The following is a 22,212-nucleotide window of genomic DNA, read 5'->3' on the forward strand; positions in this document are numbered from 1 at the left end:
GCCCCGAAACCTGACAGATCTAGAGGAGATCGGTGTGGAGGAGTCGGCCAAAATCCCTGTTGCAGTGCAAACCTGGCCAAGGACTACAGGAACCGTCTGACCTCTGTAATTGCAGACAAAGGCTTCTGTACCAAATATTAACACGGATCTTCTCAGGGGTTCAAATACTTCTGTTCAGCCGTGCGAGACAAATACATTCTTTACAAATCATACAATGGGATTTCCTGAATTCTGTCCTCAGAGTGGGAATGTCCTACAATGTGAATGTCAGACCCTCCATGATGGAGAAGTGGGAGAACTTGCAACATCGCAGGGGGTTCAAATACTTCTGTTCCTCACTGTATAAACCCTGTTCATAATGGTCTACAGACATAATATGTGCATTGCACTGATCAGCAGAAAACACAAATCACCAAATTCACTGGGACTTATTCATAAAAAAAATTGCTGTGTGAATACTTCAACACATTGCATCGAAGATCCAGAAACCACTCCCAACCATACAACCCCTCACCCACGCAGGAGGGAACCTCCCAAAGTAAGTACTTCCAAGATAGCACCCAAGGTGCCCAATCCACCCCGGTGCATGACCATGGCACCCGCACCACCCCTCTAAATCAACCCCACCCTCCCCCCCCAAACACCCTACACCACCCCCCCCTCCATCCAAATATGCCATGCCTCCTGCTCACTGCCTGCTGTAAGGATGACAGCTGTGGTAGTGGTGGGAGAAGGAAGACATCACCCAGGAGAGGACACTAAGGCTGCAAGGTGGTTCAACTGTGGTCCAGAGAGGACTTTGGTCCGGGTCCAGACCGCGATCCGCCATTTAGCGATGCCTACTGTAGAATCTCATTAACAATACCTTGTGAGGAGCTGAACACGTAATGTTTATTGGTTGTCTGAAACTTACTGGTAACAGGATATCCTAAAAAAACTGCCCCCAATGTATGTTTGAGATTGACGCACAAGACCAGCCTTTCTCAACCTTTTCAACGTAGAGGAATCCTTCACATAACTTTCCGGTGTCACGGAACCCCTGCGACAAATGAATTTATCTACAACTCATGATACATTAGTGTGATAGTCAGAGGTAAGATTGCTCCTTACACTTGTGGTCATTGGGAAGAATTACTCCCTGACAGATTGACAAAAAGATCAATGGTGTCAGTGGGAACTCACCTAAGAGGCAAGTGCTCAAAGAATCCCTAGTAACCTCTGGAGGAACCCTGCATTAGACCATACGCTCTATTAGAACAGGGCTCTGCAGTGCCAGAAGGGCAGGTACAAGCATCAGAAGAGAGAAGGATAATGTAAAACATGATGGTGGGAGCAGGAAATGCTTTGCTGTATACCCCTGCAAGCCTTAGTAAGATATAGTGGTGGGACCTGTGGGCCTTCTGCTTGATCCCTACTTGCTAGAATATTCCACCTAGAGGTTCCCTCACAAACCTGGCCCCAAGACATTTAGGGGAGGGGAGTAAGGCCATGATCCGGATCTGAACCTACGACCTCTACCATTTCTGGCAATGTCCGTTCTTGCTAAGCCACCTGAGATGTTCGACATTCCCCTGTCTGATTGTTTGGACTTTCTTCCCCATGTCGCCTGTTTTTGATGAACCTTGAACTCTTTGCTCCTTCTATGAACTTCCTGATTGAAGCCATGTCTTTGCACTTCCTGTTTGCCAGATTATTATGCTCTCTCCAGCCAATATCTTGCTCTTGTCACTTCTGCTGCTGTCTGTATCTTTGCTACCACTCGTTATTGACCTTGGCTTGTTCCTCAACTACGCTTCTGCTTGATCCTATTCTGCAACCACTCGTTATTGACCTTGGCTTCTTCCTCAACTACGCTTCTGCTTGATCCTATTCTGCAACCACTCGTTATTGACCTTGGCTTCTCCCTCAACTACGCTTCTGCTTGATCCTATTCTGCAACCACTCGTTATTGACCTTGGCTTGTTCCTCAACTACGCTTCTGCTTGATCCTATTCTGCAACCACTCGTTATTGACCTTGGCTTGTTCCTCAACTACGCTTCTGCTTGATCCTATTCTGCAACCACTCGTTATTGACCTTGGCTTCTTCCTCAACTACGCTTCTGCTTGATCCTATTCTGCAACCACTCGTTATTGACCTTGGCTTCTTCCTCAACTACGCTTCTGCTTGATCCTAATCTGCAACCACTCGTTATTGACCTTGGCTTCTTCCTCAGCTACGCTTCTGCTTGATCCTATTCTGTAACCATTCTTTATTGACCTTTGGCTCGTTCCTTAACTACGCTTCTGCTTGATCCTATCTGCAACCACTCATTTCCGACCTTTGGCTCGTTCCTCAACTAAGCTTCTGCTTGATCCTATCTGCAACCACTCGTTATTGACCTTGGCTTGCTCCTCAACTACACTTTTGCTTGATCCTATTCTGCAACCACTCTTTATTGACCTTTGGCTCGTTCCTCAACTACGTTTCTGCTTGATCCTAATCTGCAACCACTTGTTATTGACCTTGGCTTCTTCCTCAACTATGCTTCTGTCAGGGCAGGGGCCGAGGAACGGACAGGCAGGCCTAACAATGTAACACACTGGCTGACGACAACCACCACCCACAGACCGAAGTCCCTCAGGGCGCGGAGTCTAAGTCCCAGGCTGCCCTTCACCAGGGCCCCTGATGGTGGGGATGGACTTGACGCAGCCAGGAACCAGGTCGCGGCCCCCGAGACACCTCAGCTGCGGTAATGGCCGCCGCCAATGGCGTGTAGCTGGTGGAAGAGACAAAAGAGTAGTCAGACAAGCCGGGTCAACAACAGGACAAAACAGTACAGGACAGCAGACGAGAATCACAGGTCACGAGCCGGGTTCAGCAACAGAGAGTCAGATCAAAGGAGAATACAAAGAATAGTCAAGTCACAAGCCGAATCAGATACCAGGAGAGTCACGAGAGTCAGAACAGAGTAATAGCAACACAAAGACACAAGACACAAGTGCAAAGAGCATGTGCGGGCCACAGGCTTATATGTCATCAGCCACACCCCTCTGGGGGATGGACCACAGAGACCTGAAGGCATAAAAGGATTCCCATCATGCACAGCAGAATCCAAGATGGACGCCAGCACATGGAGTAACATAACCTCAGGGAAAAGGTAGGACCTTGACAGCTTCTGCTTGATCCTAATCTGCAACCACTCATTATTGACCTTGGCTTCTTCCTCAACTACGCTTCTGCTTGATCCTATTCTGCAACCACTCTTTATTGACCTTTGGCTCGTTCCTCAACTAAGCTTCTGCTTAATATTATTCTGCAACCACTCGTTATTGACCTTGGCTTTTTCCTCAACTATGCTTTTGCTTGATCCTATCTGCAACCACTCGTTTCCGACCTTTGGCTTGTTCCTCAACTACGCTTCTCATTGATCCTATTCTGAAACCACTCTTTATTAACCTTGGCTTGTTCCTCAACTACGCTTCTGCTTGATCCTATTCTGAAACCACTCTTTATTAACCTTGGCTTGTTCCTCAACTACGCTTCTGCTTGATCCTATTCCCTTCTATGAACTTCCTGATTGAAGCCATGTCTTTGCACTTCCTGTTTGCCAGATTATTATGCTCTCTCCAGCCAATATCTTTCTCGTCACTTCTGCTGATGTCTGTATCTTTGCTACCACTCATTATTGACCTTGGCTTGTTCCTCAACTACGCTTCTGCTTGATTCTAATCTGCAACCACTCGTTATTGACCATGGCTTGTTCCTCAACTACGCTTCTTGATCCCTACCTGCGACCAATTGTTACCGACCTTTGGCTTGTTTACAGATTGTGCTTCTGCTTGATCTGTACCTGCTATATCCGCCGCTGGACCCCAGCTTTCTCACCTCCTGGTGGGGCAATCCTGAGGATAGTGACCTGGTACTAACACACAGCAAAACTCATCCCCAACATCAGGAGCTCTGGTGAATACCGGTTAGTGCTCAGACCCCGCACCTCGGGTGAGCCCATGTCATCCGCTGGGGCGACCTGCTTGTGTACTTATCCTACTGGTTGGTGGGAGCCTATCTACTGCTATAGCTACGGGTCTCCAAGCCTGACCCCTGCCCGTAACGCCCATATTGATCCTGATCATCATCTCCAGATGTTTTAATATTGGCACTGCATCATTTTCTGTAAAACATGCATGCTTTATATGTGTAGGTGTAACCAGGGGCGTATTTACCGTGAGGCACACAAGGCTTTGGCCTTGGATGGCATTTTTCAGGAGGGACAGCGCCACCCCCCCAGCCTAAGTGACACACGAGTGGTAGTGGCACACAGAAGCAGTTATGTTTGCAGGCTTGCATCAGCCTCCACTACATGGGATCCGATCCACGAGAGGCTGCTGGAGGTGGAGAGTGTCCTGTGTCCTACTCTTGTTCCTGGGCCGGATCACTGGAAGATCCCACGTCACAATGTGGGTGGGATCTTCCTTCTCCTGGCTTCCAATTCGCTATGGCCAGCTAGACCTCCGCCCGCAGAGCGACATAAGCCAACCCCTCCCCTCTTATCTGGCCACACCCTCAGGATCTCTGAGTGGTCAAGGGTGCCCCTCCCTCTGCAAGCTCCTCCTTCTGGCCGGTAACTGGCAGCCAGATCTGCAGGGCACGTTCTCCCTCTCTCCCCTCTAGGGCAGCACAAAACCTAAATACACCACTGGGTGTAACCCTTCTCTTACTAACTCAAGAAAGAAAAAAAGAGCACCAGAGGAGGCGGAGCTATAAAGAGAACCTGTTACAAAGTGACGGCTTTTTCCTTTCCCTGAATACTTGAGGAAGAATGAAGCAGAAGACTGAAATCAGGGACTTACATCTCCTCCGCTGTCCTTGATCCCGATGATGTTTGGGTGCTGAGCCAAAGTAACTATGGCATCCACTGGAATGTCCAACCCAGTATTGGCGGGCACGCTGTACAAGATAACGGGGACTGGAGAGGCATCAGCAACCTGGAGGAGAACAACGTGTTAATGATTTCCTGTACGACAGCAAATTTTACTTCAAATTTTCCTTTAAATAATCAAACATGAAAAAAAAAAAAACCCTACACCACTTTCTCTCGCAATTACTCGGTTCAGAATCCATGCCCCTGTGCCTAGATCCTGAACCAATACAACATGGCCTCGTATCATCTTGTAGCCAATCCACCTGATACCTTCACCTTGAAATTTCTCACCAAATGGGAAAGAGACCCCGACACAACATTTACCAAACAGCAAAAAGATAGAATCCTTCGGGATGACCCATAGGGCCCCCATCTCGAGTTCCATACAGGAAAAGCTTATCCAGGTGGTACATGGTCCCCACAATGTTACACAGACCCTTTCCGCAATGCCCCTCAATATGTTGGAGATGGGAAGGGTAAGAGGGCGCTATGCTTCATATATTCTGGTTTTGCCCAAAGATTTCACATTTTTGAAACCAGGTCAAACGATTCACTTACAGGTTAACAGATATACAGATGCCGGATGACCCGGCCGCCTTTCTCATCCATTTACTCCGATGCTCCTTATACACTTAATGCAGCAAAGGCAAGCATAAACCACCAATAAACTGGAAGCAAACCACAACCCCACCAGTTGGCTTGTGATCCGCCAAGATTAACAAAATACATACGGTGGAGGAATTGAAGGACGCGGACAGCAATAAAGGGGAACAATGTTGTAAAGGATGGTTCTACTGGACCCAACGTATTGACAAAATATGATGTGAGTAATATCCATCACATATCTATCAGAGGGCACCATCTCCAACAATAATGAGCTCTGTGCACTTAATGCTGTGTCCTTGTGGATATGACCAACGTCACTTTCTCCACCGATGACCAATTCATGCTATCTTCTCCTGGTTAGGTGAATACCACTTCTTGACACAACACCTATGACACCATATACCCACTGCAGGCAGGGGCGTATTTACTGCAAGGCAAACAAGGCACTTGCCTAGGGCAGCATTTTTCAGGAAGGGCAGCACCTCCCCCCAGAAGAAGGGAGGAAAGAATGGACATGCACACCATGGGAACAGGTGGGATCTGAGAGAGGATGCTTGGAGTATGTAGAGCCTGGCTCTCGTTCCCGGGGATGTCCGGAGCGGTGAAGATGAATGTCTCTCTATTGCCGGAGAGTGGGGGGTAGTGGAAGGCTCTCCTGGGTGGGAGGCAGGGGTGTTGTTGGTCAATGTCATTCTCTCTCAGCAGGAGGGGGAAGGGGGAGTTGTGTTGGTCGCTTTCCATGGGGGCAGACGATTTTTGTGTTGCCTAGGGCAGCACAAAACCTAAATACACCAGGGAACCTTGCACAGAATTTCCTGATCCCCCTTCCCCCCCGCCTCTTCCCCAAACACTCCTACCCTTCTACTCCCCCACCCCCCATACACGCACACCTTTTTATCCCCATTTGCATTGGCCTCCCCACTCCTCTAATACCTTACCACATTCTTAAAGTGTAACTCCGATTTTGTTGAGAAAAATTTAATTTTTGTTGCAAGGGATACCCAAAATCCAACATGTATCTTCGTGTCGACTTCTGGGAAAGTCGGTGAGCCAATCACACAAGCCAATTACAGAATATGACATTTTCAGGGACTGTTCTGTATATCATGCGTACAGAACGCCTCCAGTTTGCCATATTGTATTTTATAGAAAATTACAATGGCTGAAGATTGAAAAAGGAGAGGAAAGTTTTATCAAAGTGAAAATTTTAAAAAATTTAAAAAAGTCAGCAGCTACAAAAACTGTAGCTGCTGACCTTTAAAAAACAGACATTCACCTGTCCCTCGATCCCGCGGTGTGTCCCCCGCAGCCTGTTTCACCAGCCTCCCTGTGTTCCCAGCGCCGGAATCTTCTTCAGTGTGGGCACCCGGCTGTGACAGCTTGCGGCTTTACAGCCGGGTACTCACTGTGCATGCACGAGCAGCGCTGCGCTTTGTGAATGGTCCCGTAGTCTTCTGGGACCTGTCACGTGTCCTAGAAGACTACGGGGAGGGAGTACAACTGCCGCTTCCGATTGCCTAGGTCAGTGGTGGGCAACCTTTTTTTTCAACTGAGCCAAATCTCGCCAAAACCACGATTGAAATTTATTTTGAGAGCCACATTTTTAAAACTGAAAATACATAGGATGGTACACTGTTTTTAGTTTCAATAAGTTTTTATAGTAATTCATCCCCCATAGTAATTCATCCCCCCCATAGTAATTCATCCCCCATAGTAATTCATCCCCCCTATAGTAATTCATCCCCCCTATAGTAATTCATCCCCCATATAGTAATTCATCCCCCATATAGTAATTCATCCCCCCTATAGTAATTCATCCCCCCTATAGTAATTCATCCCTCATATAGTAATTCATCCCCCATATAGTAATTCAACCCCCATATAGTAATTCATCCCCCCTATAGTAATTCATCCCCCCTATAGTAATTCATCCCCCCTATAGTAATTCATCCCCCATATAGTAATTCATCCCCCATAGTAATTCATCCCCCATATAGTAATTCATCCCCCATATAGTAATTCATCCCCCCTATAGTAATTCATCCCCCCTATAGTAATTCATCCCTCATATAGTAGTAGTAAGTAAGTAGCAAGTAGTAAGCCAAGTCCCCCCTGTGTCAATTCACTTATCTTTGCTCCGCGCGTTCCTCTTGTCGTGTTCCCGCGCCGTTCCGGTCTTCAGGGCGGACTGTGAGAGGAGCCTAGCTCCTCTCACGTTCGTCACGCTGCCCCGCCTACACACATCCTGACAGCCAATCACTGGCTATCAGGATGTGAGTGGCAGCGAGACTGGCCAATCATTGCATTTGAGCGCGCTGCCCTGGCTGTTTTTTTTTTGGATCACGCTGCAGAGTCCCTGCCGCCCGAGAGGAGGGAGGGGAGCGGGCGCCCGGCACACAAGAGCCGCATTAAAGCGTGTAAAGAGCCGCATGTGGCTTGCGAGCCGCAGCTTGCCGACCACTGGCCTAGGTGATCGCAACAGAAGTGGGAGCCTTGTCAATTTTGGGTACCCACTCCCCCCTGCTCCCCAAAGGTGCCAATCCTTATTGGGGAAGCAGGGGACCAGTCCTTAAAGAGGAACTTCCCCTTTTGGGTGGAGCTCCACTTAAGCATTTAATTAAAATATGACCTGAGTTGCAATTGTATTACACACACATGAAAATAATGATCTTATCCCACTGCCCACTTACAAAGCAATGAAGGGTCTATAATTTTTTATCATGGGTGTATTTTAAATGATAGAGACAGAATATCAACCAAAAATGCAGAAAAAAAAAGCCACACAATACAAATGTTATAAATGGAGTTGCAGTTCAGAAAGTAAAATAAGTATTTGATCCCCAAGCAAAACATGACTTGGTAGTTGGTGGAGGAACCCTTGTTGGTGAGCACAGAGGTAAGACGTTCCTTGTAGTTGGTTGCCAGGTTTGCACACATCTCAGGAGGGATTTTGGTTCACTCTTCTTTAAATTCTTAAGTTTTCTTGGCTGTCGCTTGGCAACTCAAAGTTTCAGCTCCCTCCATAAATGTTCTATAGGATGAAGGTCTGGAGACTGGCTAGGCCACTCCAGGACCTTCATGTGCTTCTTCTGGAGCCACTCCTTGGTTGCCTTGGTGGTATGTTTTGGGTCATTGTCATGCTGGAAGACCCATCCACGAATGTTTAGGCTGAGGGAAGAAGGTTCTCATCCAAGATTTTACAATACATGGACCTCTCCATTGGCCCCTCAATGGAGCAAAGTTGGCCTCTACCTTTAGCAGAGAAACAGCCCCAAAGCATAATGTTCCCACCTCCATGCTTGACTGTAGGGATGATGTTCTTAGGGTCAAAGGCACCACTTTTCTTTCCCCCACCCCAAAAAAAGTGGTGTTACCCTTTAATGGTCATATTCACAAATGCACATCATTAAATTCATAACAGACACAGTGCACTCTGAAAGACATGTGATGAGTATTACGGATTTCTTATTTTGTCAATAAATTGATGTATCCTTTCTTATATGCAGGTCGGTACAGATTCCGGTCATCCCTACTAATGTCAAACTCTCACGACCATGTAGTCTGAAACGGTGTATGACTACAAAAATGTAAATTTACATTTTTTTTTTTTTCTTACAGTGTGTCCTTGTGGACTGTACATCCCACTTCCTTTCCTTTTTTATTCTGTTTTATGCATACAGCATGCTGCAGTTTTCATTTCAAGTGTGACAGTGTGTAGGATCACCTTGGTGTAATGGTGGACCAGAGCCGAGCCGTTCATTCTGCCTTTATAATAACATGGAGTCACCACAAGAACCGCCTCTGCTCCGGCGTTGGCCATCTCCAGGGTCATCTCCACCGTGGCTTGTGTAGCTGGGGGCAACAAGAACATGGAAACCAATGTAAGAAGAGACACAACCAGGGCCAATCATGAAACCTCAGACTTCTCATACAGGTCCAGTCATTCCTGGAGCTCTGGTTAGATCATGGATTCCCAAACCTTTTTCAGTCACGGCACCCCTTAAAAAAGGTATAAGGCCCCTTTCACTGGGATGTTCCGATTAGGTCCACCTGCCCATTTTTCAGGCAGACCCGATCGGAATCTCCATTCTTCTCTATGGAGCGGTGGGTGTAAAGCGGACATGTGTCTGTTTATACCAGCTGACACCCAATTCGATTCGCCGAAAATAAATGGATGGGGATCCGTTCCCCTCCTGTCTGTTGGATCAGATCGGATGGCAGTCGGATGGAAACGGGCAGACTGTCAGAGGACAGCGGGCTGTATCCATGTCCACTCTGCATAAGCACAGCGTACACGGACCTAGAGTACATGGAGTGGGGATCAGCAGACCAGAGGCAGACTGACAACTCATGGGGCCCCCAGGCAATAGGGGATCATGGGGCCCCTGTGTCCTTGCCCAAACTAAAAAAAGCCTATGAAAGAGGTACCAGGGGCATCTCATGGGGCCCCCTACTGACACCGGGCCCTCAAGCAGTGCCCGAGTTTCCAAATGGTCAGTCCGCCCCTGCAGCAGACAGATCTCCCGCTGAACGAGTAGATCCGCTGACGGGTCAGCCCCGTGTGAAAGGGGCCTTAAATACTGCAAGACATCCCTTTATAAATTAGGTTTCGCTCTATCAGATCAGAAGCCCACTCTTCCACTTCAGAGTCCCTCAGTCCCCCTTTGACTTCAGAGTCCTCAGTTCCCCCTCTTTCCACATCAGAATTCTCAGTCCCCTCCTGTTCACATCAGAGTCCTCAGTGCCCCCCTTTTCACAACAAAGTCTTCAGTCATCCACCTATCTTATAGGTTCTCAGTTCTCTTTCCACATCAGAAATCTCAGTCCCCTGTTCACAGCGGAGTGTTCTGCCCTCCTAAACAAACAAGTGGCCACCACCCCAACCTATATCTAGCCCTTGCAGCAAACACTAGTTATATCTAGGCGTGGTTGGCATTTGTTCATATAGTTGCTGAATTGGTGCGTGGACACACTGGACACCTTCGGCTGCCATTGTGCCGGTATGCCACCGGGCTCCCTCCAAACATACCGGCCCAATATATATTAATTTTATATATACCGTTGTGTTCAAAATAATAGCAGTGTGTTGAAAAAAGTGACTAAAGCTGAAAATCCTTCTAATCCTTTTATTTCCATCCACACAAATGCATTGGGAACACGACACATTCTATTCCAAATAAAAACATGAAGAAAAGTACATCAAATTTGTGTTGTTCCTCTAAAAAAAAATGGAAGAAAAGTGAATATTAGACGGTTCAAAAAAATGGCCGTGTTTCTTTACAAACTCCAACATTCACTATATAAACTGAGAAATGTTTGAAGATTTTGCTTTCCTTTGAATGACTTCATGAATATTTGGTTGTAGTCGCACTGTTTCTGAGAACTGCTGTACATCTGTGTTGCATGGAGTCCCCCAACTTCTGGCCCCTGTGATCAGGTATTCCAGCCCAGGATGATTGGACCACATTCCACAGTTCTTCTCTATTTCTTGGTTTGGCCTCAGAAACGGCATTTTTGATGTCACCCCACAAGTTTTCTATTGGATGAAGATCCGGGGATTGGGCTGGCCACTCCATAACGTCCATCTTGTTGGTCTGGAACCAAGATGTTGCATGTTTACTGGTGTGTTTGGGGTCGTTGTCTTGTTGGAACCCCCATTTCAAGGGCATTTCCTCTTCAGCATAAGGCAGCATGACCTCTTCAAGTATTCTGATGGATTCAAACTGATCCATGATCCCTGGTATGCGATAAATAGGCCCAACACCGTAGTATGAGAAACATCCCCGTATCATGATGCTTGCACCACCATGCTTCACGGTCTTCACAGTGTACTGTGGCTTGAATTCAGTGTTTGGGGGTCGTCTGACAAACTGTCTCCGCCCATTAGACCCAAAAAGAACAATCTTACTTTCATAAGTCCACAAAATGTTGCCCCATTTCTCTTTAGGCCGGTCAGTGTGCTCTTTGGCAGATTGTAACCTCTTCAGCACACGTCTGTTTCCAACAGTGGGACTTTGCGGGGACTTCTTGCAGATAGCTTGGCTTCACATCGGCGTCTTCTAATTGTACCAGTACTCACAGGGAACACCACACCTTCTTTCATCTTCCTGGAGCTGATTGTTGGCTGAGTCCTCACAGGGATCGTCACACCTTCTTTCATCTTCCTGGAGCTGATTGTTGGCTGAGTCCGCCCCATGTTGGCTATTCTTCTATCCATTCCAATGGTAGTTTTTCGCTTTCTTCCGCGTCTTTCAGGTTTTGGTTGCCATTTTAAAGCATTTGCGATCATTTTAGCTGAGCAGCCGATCATTTTCGGCACTTCTTCATATGTTTTCCCCTCTCCAATCAACTTTTTAATCAAGGTACGCTGTTCTTCTGAACAATGTCTGGAACGACTCATTTTCCTCCGAATTTCAGAGAGGAATGCACTGTAACCAGCATGTCCAACATTTGCTGCCTTCCTTCCTTAAATAAGGGCAATCATTGCCACCTGTTTCTCAAAGAATGAATGACCTCACTAATAGAACTCCACACTGCTATTATTGTGAACACGCCCCTCAATGAGCGATTCAATGACACAGAATCAGCAGCATGCATGTCATGACTGTTGGGTCTGTTGGATTTCTATGACTCTACTACACCTGCTAGGAAATTATTTGCCATGTAGAAATATCATTTCCACCAAAAACAGTGACTGATCCGGTTAGTGATGTCTGACTGCTATTATTTTGAACACAACTGTATATATATGCTCCAACTTAGCAGAATCTCAAAAATCATAGCGTTAGGACTGCAGTACACTGGGGTGCCTTGACGTGGCCACTGCAGCTTACACATATATTTGCACATGTGTGCGCCTGAACCCTTTTTTTTTTTTTAAACATCAACTGTTAGAGTCAATTCAGTCTTGTTGCAGGCTTACTGGTAAGTGAGCTGGAAATTTCTGCTTTTCTTCGACATGCTCTGTCCCCCAACTCACATCAGTGTCCTCAGTCCCCCTGTTCGTTTGCTTCAAAGTCCTCACTCCCCCCCCACTATCAGCCTCCCTCTTTCCACCTTAAGTCCTTAGTCCTTCCCCACTCCTACCCTCCACATCAGGGTCCTTCCTAGCTTGTGATCTTCACCGCAGCAAGTCTGCAGCAGCATGCCTGTGGGCAGGATGCAGAGCAGGTGCAGACGGGGCAAACATCTGCCCCCTTCTGAATGCCGGGGCTGCCCTGAACACCGCCCTGGATTGGTGTCAGGCATTTCCACACTGCTGGTGGCTGTCTGGCCTGTACCCTGGGAACACATGACACTGTGGAAAAATATGGGATGCAACAGGACACCTCTGATGAGCCCAAACAGAACCCAAGTTGAGAAACGCTGGGTTAGATTCTCAATAAGAGGAATGGCAGAAGGTACACAGAGCTGGGGGACTAAGGGCTTCTGCTGGCCTGGGAGGAAGGAAGAAGAAAGGAGGAGGAAGGAAGAAGCAAGGAGGAGAAAGGAGGAGGAGGAGAAGGAAGGAGGAGAAAGGAGGAGGAGGAGAAGGAAGGAGGAGAAAGGAGGAGGAGGAGGAGAAGGAAGGAGGAGAAAGGAGGAGGAGGAGAAGGAAGGAGGAGAAAGGAGGAGGAGGAGAAAGGAGGAGGAGGAGAAAGGAGGAGGAGGAGAAGGAAGGAGGAGAAAGGAGGAGGAGGAGAAGGAAGGAGGAGAAGGAAGGAGGAGAAAGGAGGAGGAGGAGAAGGAAGGAGGAGAAAGGAGGAGGAGGAGAAGGAAGGAGGAGAAAGGAGGAGGAGAAGGAAGGAGGAGAAAGGAGGAGGAGGAGAAAGGAGGAGGAGGAGAAAGGAGGAGGAGGAGAAGGAAGGAGGAGGAGAAGGAAGGAGGAGAAAGGAGGAGGAGGAGAAGGAAGGAGGAGAAAGGAGGAGGAGGAGAAGGAAGGAGGAGAAAGGAGGAGGAGGAGAAGGAAGGAGGAGAAAGGAGGAGGAGGAGAAGGAAGGAGGAGAAAGGAGGAGGAGGAGAAGGAAGGAGGAGAAGGAAGGAGGAGAAAGGAGGAGGAGAAGGAAGGAGGAGAAGGAAGGAGGAGAAGGAAGGAGGAGAAGGAAGGAGGAGAAAGGAGGAGGAGAAGGAAGGAGGAGAAGGAAGGAGGAGAAGGAAGGAGGAGAAGGAAGGAGGAGAAGAAAGGAGGAGAAGAAAGGAGGAGAAGAAAGGAGAGAGAAAGGAGGAGAAGGAGGACAGAGAAAGGAGGAGAAGAAGGAAGGAGAAAGGAGGAGAAGAAGGAAGGAGAAAGGAGGAGAAGAAGGGAGGAGAAGAAGGAAGGAGAAAGGAGGAGAAGGAGGAGAAGAGGAGGAAGGAAGGAGGAGAAGAGGAGGAAGGAAGGAGGAGGAGAGGAGGAAGGAAGGAGGAGGAGGAGGAGGAAGGAAGGAGGAGGAGGAGGAGGAAGGAAGGAGGAGGAGGAGGAGGAGGAGGAAAAGTAATTTCGTTTGAACATCCTGATAAATAAAGTTAGTTCCGGAGGTTGTACCTCGGAGCTGTATGCCATTTTTTTCTAAAAATTGTAACACAGTAAGAATAGGAGTGGCGTTCACCATACATTCACATCCCGATCCGGCAATCAGAAGCTTCTCCTGGGGTACCACCTCTCGGACCTTGCGCACCACCTCCAGTCTCTCCTCCCGGCTCAGGTAAGCATATTCTCCATTGGAGCCTTGAACAACAAAACCTAAACAAAAAAAAGACATTATTATCATTATACAGGGTTTATGGCGCCAACAGTTTGCTGAGCTCTTTACAATATAAACAGAGACAATACAGCAACAATACAATTCAATACAAGAGAGTTAGCAGGACCTGATCCTGGGAGCTTACAATCTAATAGATACAGTAAATAATAGGGAAATCCTTCCATCACCGTACACACATTGCTGGATAATGAGAGTCTGCACATTGTATGTATTTAATTCGAGGCGGTGAAAGCGAAGAGCCATCATCTGATATCTGGTAAACAGGGCCATTCTGAATGATATCGGTGCAAAGTGATAACGTGATAATCCCGGCCCGCTAATTCCTCCTGTCACCACCATCACTGGGAGTCCGCGAGGACGGCAGGACGGCCAGCCATCCGTACGTGAACCTCCCCCAGACGGATCTCAAGGAGCCGCTGACTTCCAGACATCATATACTGCGGGTACTGGGAACGGGTTATAACGGGGTGCAGGGAAGAAAAGCCTCCACACCGACCAATCACTTCCCTGTCTGTTATTTCGTTACCCAGTTATAACACAGGATGTAGAAGGAACATTTCTCAGGAGACGTCTCACACCCAGAATCTGGTACTTTGCTCTGATCCTTCTGGGACTCACTAGGCAGTGTTCAGACTGTATCATAGCAAACACACGTACAGGCGTACCTCGCTCTATGAATTGTATGCGCTCTCCGGGACATTTTGAATTGCGAAAAAAGTATAAACCGAAACGCGGTTTCCCATAGGAATGCATTGAAAACCAATTAATCCGTTCCGGAGGTTAGAAAAAAGTAAAAAAAAAAAAAAAAAGGCTTTATATATTCAAAACTCTTTATAAAGTGCACTTTAAAGGCATCAATACTGTACAGGGACATGATTAAAAAAATATTCATAAATACATTGAAAGCCAATTAATCCGTTCCGGAGGTCAGAAAAAAGTAAAACAAAAAGTCTTTTATCTGTTCAAAACTCTTTATAAAGTGCACTTTAACCGCCTCCCGCCCCCCATATAGTCCAATGACGGGCGCAAGGCGGTTCTCTGGTTCTGGGAGGATGTCATATGATGTCCTCCCATTCTCACCGCGCATGCGAGGCTCCGGGATCATCGATCCAGGGAAAGAGCCGAAGATGTCAGCTCGGTCATGTGATCAGCTGTGTCCAATCACAGCTGATCACATGTAAAACAGGGAAATGCCGATTATCGGCATCTCTCTCCTCACGAGCTGTCACGCTGACAGAGGAGGAGAGAGGAGAGCCGGTAATCAGCTTTACTCAGAGAGGACATCTACACTGATCATCAGGGCACTGATGATCAGTGTGCCCTAATGATCAGTGTGGCCCCAGCAGTGCCACCTGTCAGTGTCCATCAGTGCCACATATCAGTGCCTACCAGTGCACATCAATGCCACATAGTGCCCATCTGAGCTGCCTTTCAGTGTCACCCATCAGTGTCCATCAGCGCAGTATACAGCGCGGTGTGTACAGTATACAGGAGTATATAGCGCCCCGTGTGTACAGTATACAGGAGTATATAGCGCGGTGTGTACAGTATACAGGAGTATATAGCGGGGTGTGTACAGTATACAGGAGTATATAGCGGGGTGTGTACAGTATACAGGAGTATATAGTGCGGTGTGTACAGTATACAGGAGTATATAGTGCGGTGTGTACAGTATACAGGAGTATATAGTGCGGTGTGTACAGTATACGGGAGTATATAGCGCGGTGTGTACAGTATACAGGAGTATATAGCGGGGTGTGTACAGTATACAGGAGTATATAGTGCGGTGTGTACAGTATACAGGAGTATATAGCGCGGTGTGTACAGTATACAGGAGTATATAGTGCGGTGTGTACAGTATACAGGAGTATATAGCCCCGTGTGTACAGTATACAGGAGTATATAGCGCCCCGTGTGTACAGTATACAGGAGTATATAGCGCGGTGTGTACAGTATACGGGAGTATATAGCGCGGTGTGTACAGTATACGGGAGTATATAGCGGGGTGTGTACAGTATACGGGAGTATATAGCGGGGTGTGTACAGTATACAGGAGTATATAGCGGGGTGTGTACAGTATACAGGAGTATATAGCGCGGTGTGTACAGTATACAGGAGTATATAGCGGGGTGTGTACAGTATACAGGAGTATATAGCGCGGTGTGTACAGTATACAGGAGTATATAGCCCCGTGTGTACAGTATACAGGAGTATATAGCCCCGTGTGTACAGTATACAGGAGTATATAGCCCCGTGTGTACAGTATACAGGAGTATATAGCGGGGTGTGTACAGTATACAGGAGTATATAGCGCCCCGTGTACAGTATACAGGAGTATATAGCGCGGTGTGTACAGTATACAGGAGTATATAGCGCCCCGTGTGTACAGTATACAGGAGTATATAGCGGGGTGTGTACAGTATACGGGAGTATATAGCGGGGTGTGTACAGTATACAGGAGTATATAGCGCGGTGTGTACAGTATACAGGAGTATATAGCGCCCCGTGTGTACAGTATACAGGAGTATATAGCGCCCCGTGTGTACAGTATACAGGAGTATATAGCGCCCCGTGTGTACAGTATACAGGAGTATATAGCGCGGTGTGTACAGTATACAGGAGTATATAGCGCGGTGTGTACAGTATACAGGAGTATATAGCGCGGTGTGTACAGTATACAGGAGTATATAGCGCGGTGTGTACAGTATACAGGAGTATATAGCCCCGTGTGTACAGTATACAGGAGTATATAGCGCGGTGTGTACAGTATACAGGAGTATATAGCGCGGTGTGTACAGTATACAGGAGTATATAGCGCGGTGTGTACAGTATACAGGAGTATATAGCGGGGTGTGTACAGTATACGGGAGTATATAGCGCCCCGTGTGTACAGTATACAGGAGTATATAGCGGGGTGTGTACAGTATACAGGAGTATATAGCGCGGTGTGTACAGTATACGGGAGTATATAGCGCCCCGTGTGTACAGTATACAGGAGTATATAGCGCGGTGTGTACAGTATACAGGAGTATATAGCGGGGTGTGTACAGTATACAGGAGTATATAGCGCGGTGTGTACAGTATACAGGAGTATATAGCCCCGTGTGTACAGTATACAGGAGTATATAGCGGGGTGTGTACAGTATACAGGAGTATATAGCCCCATGTGTACAGTATACAGGAGTATATAGCGCGGTGTGTACAGTATACGGGAGTATATAGCGCCCCGTGTGTACAGTATAAAGGAGTATATAGCGGGGTGTGTACAGTATACAGGAGTATATAGCGGGGTGTGTACAGTATACAGGAGTATATAGCGGGGTGTGTACAGTATACAGGAGTATATAGCGCCCCGTGTGTACAGTATACAGGAGTATATAGCGGGGTGTGTACAGTATACAGGAGTATATAGCGCGGTGTGTACAGTATACAGGAGTATATAGCGCCCCGTGTGTACAGTATACAGGAGTATATAGCGGGGTGTGTACAGTATACAGGAGTATATAGCGCGGTGTGTACAGTATACAGGAGTATATAGCGCCCCGTGTGTACAGTATACAGGAGTATATAGCGCCCCGTGTGTACAGTATACAGGAGTATATAGCGCCCCGTGTGTACAGTATACAGGAGTATATAGCGCGGTGTGTACAGTATACAGGAGTATATAGCGCGGTGTGTACAGTATACAGGAGTATATAGCGCGGTGTGTACAGTATACAGGAGTATATAGCGCCCCGTGTGTACAGTATACAGGAGTATATAGCGCGGTGTGTACAGTATACAGGAGTATATAGCGCGGTGTGTACAGTATACAGGAGTATATAGCGCCCCGTGTGTACAGTATACAGGAGTATACAGCGCGGTGTGTACAGTATACGGGAGTATATAGCGCGGTGTGTACAGTATACAGGAGTATATAGCGCGGTGTGTACAGTATACAGGAGTATATAGCGGGGTGTGTACAGTATACAGGAGTATATAGCGGGGTGTGTACAGTATACAGGAGTATATAGCGGGGTGTGTACAGTATACAGGAGTATATAGCCCCGTGTGTACAGTATACAGGAGTATATAGCGCGGTGTGTACAGTATACGGGAGTATATAGCGCGGTGTGTACAGTATACAGGAGTATATAGCGCGGTGTGTACAGTATACAGGAGTATATAGCGGGGTGTGTACAGTATACAGGAGTATATAGCGGGGTGTGTACAGTATACAGGAGTATATAGCGGGGTGTGTACAGTATACAGGAGTATATAGCGGGGTGTGTACAGTATACAGGAGTATATAGCGCGGTGTGTACAGTATACAGGAGTATATAGCGCGGTGTGTACAGTATACAGGAGTATATAGCGCGGTGTGTACAGTATACAGGAGTATATAGCGCGGTGTGTACAGTATACAGGAGTATATAGCGCGGTGTGTACAGTATACAGGAGTATATAGCGCCCCGTGTACAGTATACAGGAGTATATAGCGCCCCGTGTACAGTATACAGGAGTATATAGCGCCCCGTGTACAGTATACAGGAGTATATAGCGGGGTGTGTACAGTATACAGGAGTATATAGCGCGGTGTGTACAGTATACAGGAGTATATAGCGGGGTGTGTACAGTATACAGGAGTATATAGCGCGGTGTGTACAGTATACAGGAGTATATAGCGCGGTGTGTACAGTATACAGGAGTATATAGCGGGGTGTGTACAGTATACAGGAGTATATAGCGCCCCGTGTGTACAGTATACAGGAGTATATAGCGGGGTGTGTACAGTATACAGGAGTATATAGCGCGGTGTGTACAGTATACAGGTGGGTAGGTAGTGTGGGGGGCGGTTGTGCGCATGCTCAGTAGTGTCATACCTCGGAGGGGGGTCCCGCTGTATTTCCGGAGGTTCTCGGTCAGCCGGTCGTAGTCCACACGTTCCCGGTCAGTGAAGGGGGTGGAGATGGGCGGGAAGATCCCGGAGAGGTCCGGTACAGGCCGGGCCGGGGTGACATAAGTCCGGGCACAGCGTGGGAGCAGAGCTCGGAGCAGCATGGTGACCGGAGGAGGCTGAGGGGTTAATGATTGATAGACCCCCTCCCCGCCCGGGTCACAGCACAGGAATGTCTTATAACCCATTCATCTCACCCTCAGCCAATGGGAAGCCGGGAAAGTGTCAGAGAACTAATGATACATTGTAACTCCTCCACCTCACCCTCAGCCAATGGGAAGCCGGGAAAGTGTGAGAGAATTAATGATACATTGTATCTCCCCCACCTCACCCTCAGCCAATGGGAAGCCGGGAAAGTGTGAGAGAATTAATTATACATTGTAACTCCCCCACCTCAGCCTCAGCCAATAGGAAGCCAGGAAAGTGTGAGGAGAATTAATGATACATTGTAACTCCCCCACCTCAGCCTCAGCCAATAGGAAGCCAGGAAAGTGTGAGGAGAATTAATGATACATTGTAACTCCCCCACCTCAGCCAATGGGAAGCCAGGAAAGTGTCAGAATTAATGATACATTGTAACTCCCCCACCTCAGCCAATAGGAAGCCGGGAAAGTGTAAGATATATCATCATATAATTCACCAATAGGAAGTCGGGAAAGCGTGCGGATAATCATCGATACATTGTAACTCATTCACCTCAAAAAAGCCAATAGGAAGCCGGGAAAGTGAGGTAAATCATTGATGCATTGTGATTTGCATACCTCGCCAACAGCCAATAGGAAGCCAGAAAGGTGTTTTGAGATACATTGTAACCTATTCGCCTCAAAACAGCCAATAGGAAGCCAGGAAAATGTGAGGTGATTACGTCGGGACTTCTGTACCTCGCCAGCAGCCTATAGGAAGCCAGGAATGTGCGCTAAGATACATTGTAACTTATTTCCCCTCAGGACAGCCAATAGGAAGCCAAGAAAGCATGAGGAGAATTAATGATACAATGTAACTTCTCAACCTCAGTCAAAAAGAAGCCGGGAAAGTATGTGGACAGTCATTGATACATTGTAACACCTCACCCACAGCCAATGGAATACCAGGAAAGTGTGAGGTACATCACTGACATTGACACCTTCGCCAGCAGCCTATAGAAAGCCGGGAAAGTGCGCAGAGATACATTGTAACTCATTCACCTCCAGAACAGCCAATAGGAAGCCAGGAAAATATGAGGAGAATGACAATTGTAATCAATTCAGTTGTAATTTTCCGCCTCATCCTCAGCCAGGAAAGTGTGTGGCAAAATGGTTGATACATTGTAAACTATATCAGCCAATAGCAAGCCAGGAACGTGTTTTGAGATACATTGTAACTCATTCACCTCAAAACAGCCAATAGGAAGCCATAAAAGTGAGGTGAGATACAGTGTAACTCCTCCACTTCACCCACAGCCAATAGGAAGCCTGGAAAACGTGAGGTAAATCGTTGATACATTGTGACTTCTATACCTCGCCAATAGCCTATAGGAAGCCAGGAAAGTGCGCTAAGCTACATTGTCGCTCATTCACCTCCAGGACAGCCAATAGGAAGCCAAGAAAGTATAAGGATAATCTTTGATACATTGTAACTCATTCACATCACCCACAGCCAGTAGTAAGCCAGGAAAGTGTGCAGAGATACATTGTAATGCATTCACATCCAGGACAGCCAATAGGAAGCCAGGAAAGTTTGTGGAGAGCCATTGAAACTTTGTAACTCCTCCACCTCACCCTCAGCCAATAGGAAGCCAGGAAAGTACAGAGATACATTGTCACTCATTCACCTCCAGGACAGCCAATAAGAAACCAGGAAAGCATGTGAAGAGCCATTGATACATTGTAAGTCTCCACCTCACCAACAGCCAATAGGAAGCCAGGAGGTGAGGAGGAGGAGGTCCCCCATAGCAGAGGAAGGCTGACACCAGCAGGACAGGAGGGACTCTGTAGGGACAAGGAGAGAAGGGGACTAAGGGGCCCTAGGAGCACAGGGGCCCACGGTGTTCTCCAGGCATAGGACAAGGAAACTGAACTCTGCCTTCATTAACCCCCCGAGTGCCTGGCCCCTTTTTCTTCTTAATCCCCCCGAGTCTCAGAGCTCTCAGGTCCCAGGAGGCTGCAGGACCATTCACAAAGCACAGGGCGGCTCGCACATGTGCAGTGGGAAACCAGATGTGAAGCTGCACTCACAATCAGCTTCCCATACTAAAGATGGCGGCTACCCAAAGACCGGCGAGGAACCAGCCCAGGTGAGGATGACGCTTAATCATTTTGAATGAGCTGAAATCGCACCGCACCCATAGCAGTGCATGCCTTACTTTTGTACCATGTGATCCGGTGCGGGCAAACACACCTGCATTTGGGGGTGTGGTTAACTTTGCACTGACACCCACTGCAGATCGCAAGGGCATTGCGATTGGAATGCGGTGAGGGAAAGCAGCACACAACGCGGGATCCCACACGGCATTCTAGAGTGAACGAGCCTTAATATTGTGCAAACAGTCTTAAAGTAGAACTCCACCCAAAAGGGGAAGCCTCCTCCCCTCCACTGCCACATTTGGCATTTTTTTGGGGGGGAGGAGCGGGTGCCTGGTTTTGACAGGTACACGCTCCCACTTCCAGATCGCTGCAGTGATCTGAGCCAGACATTCGGTCCCCCTCCTAACCCCCGCAGCCTTCTGGGATACTTCTCAGGTCCCAGAAGACTGCGGCCCATTCACAAAACGCATGCGCAGTAGGAGACCGCAAGGCTTCACTTCTGGTTTCCCGTACTAAATATGGCCGCACCTGCACCCTAAGATGTTTGAATAATCGGCTCAGGTAAGGACATCGCTGGACCCCTGGGACAGGTAAGTGTTCTTACATTAACCACTTCCCGCCGGCCGTTGTATATAAAGGGCTGGACAGTGTCAGTGCAGGGTCAGGTGGCCATTTATAAATGTCCTCCCCGCCCCCTGCTTGTGCACGCTCCTCCGGACACAATGGAACACCGTTCGTCGGACGCGACCTCTGTGCGAGGTCC

General features: G+C 47.7%; 1 protein-coding gene across 3 annotated transcripts in view; it reads right to left on the reverse strand.

Moving 5' to 3' along the window:
* The window catches only part of HOGA1 (4-hydroxy-2-oxoglutarate aldolase 1), a 93,835-nt gene extending 74,343 nt beyond the window's left edge, over positions 1-19,492 (reverse strand). Inside the window, exons 1-4 of one of the 3 annotated variants that reach the window (XM_089664193.1) lie at positions 19,094-19,489; positions 14,081-14,209; positions 9,233-9,360; positions 4,832-4,966 (exon numbers count right to left, since the gene is read on the reverse strand). In XM_089664193.1, coding sequence (XP_089520319.1) covers positions 4,832-4,966; positions 9,233-9,360; positions 14,081-14,209; positions 19,094-19,355 — 654 coding nt within the window. In that variant the 5' untranslated portion in view covers positions 19,356-19,489. Of the gene's footprint in view, positions 1-4,831; positions 4,967-9,232; positions 9,361-14,080; positions 14,210-14,407; positions 14,626-19,093 lie in introns of those variants that run through there. The other 2 variants (XM_089664194.1, XM_089664195.1) reach the window with 2 other exon arrangements.
* Between the last annotated feature and the right edge of the window lie 2,720 nt (positions 19,493-22,212).

Source organism: Staurois parvus, unplaced genomic scaffold, assembly GCF_062004578.1.
Source record: "Staurois parvus isolate SC_StPar_1 unplaced genomic scaffold, SC_StPar_1.0 ptg001853l, whole genome shotgun sequence".
In the NCBI taxonomy this organism is placed as follows: domain Eukaryota; kingdom Metazoa; phylum Chordata; class Amphibia; order Anura; family Ranidae; genus Staurois; species Staurois parvus.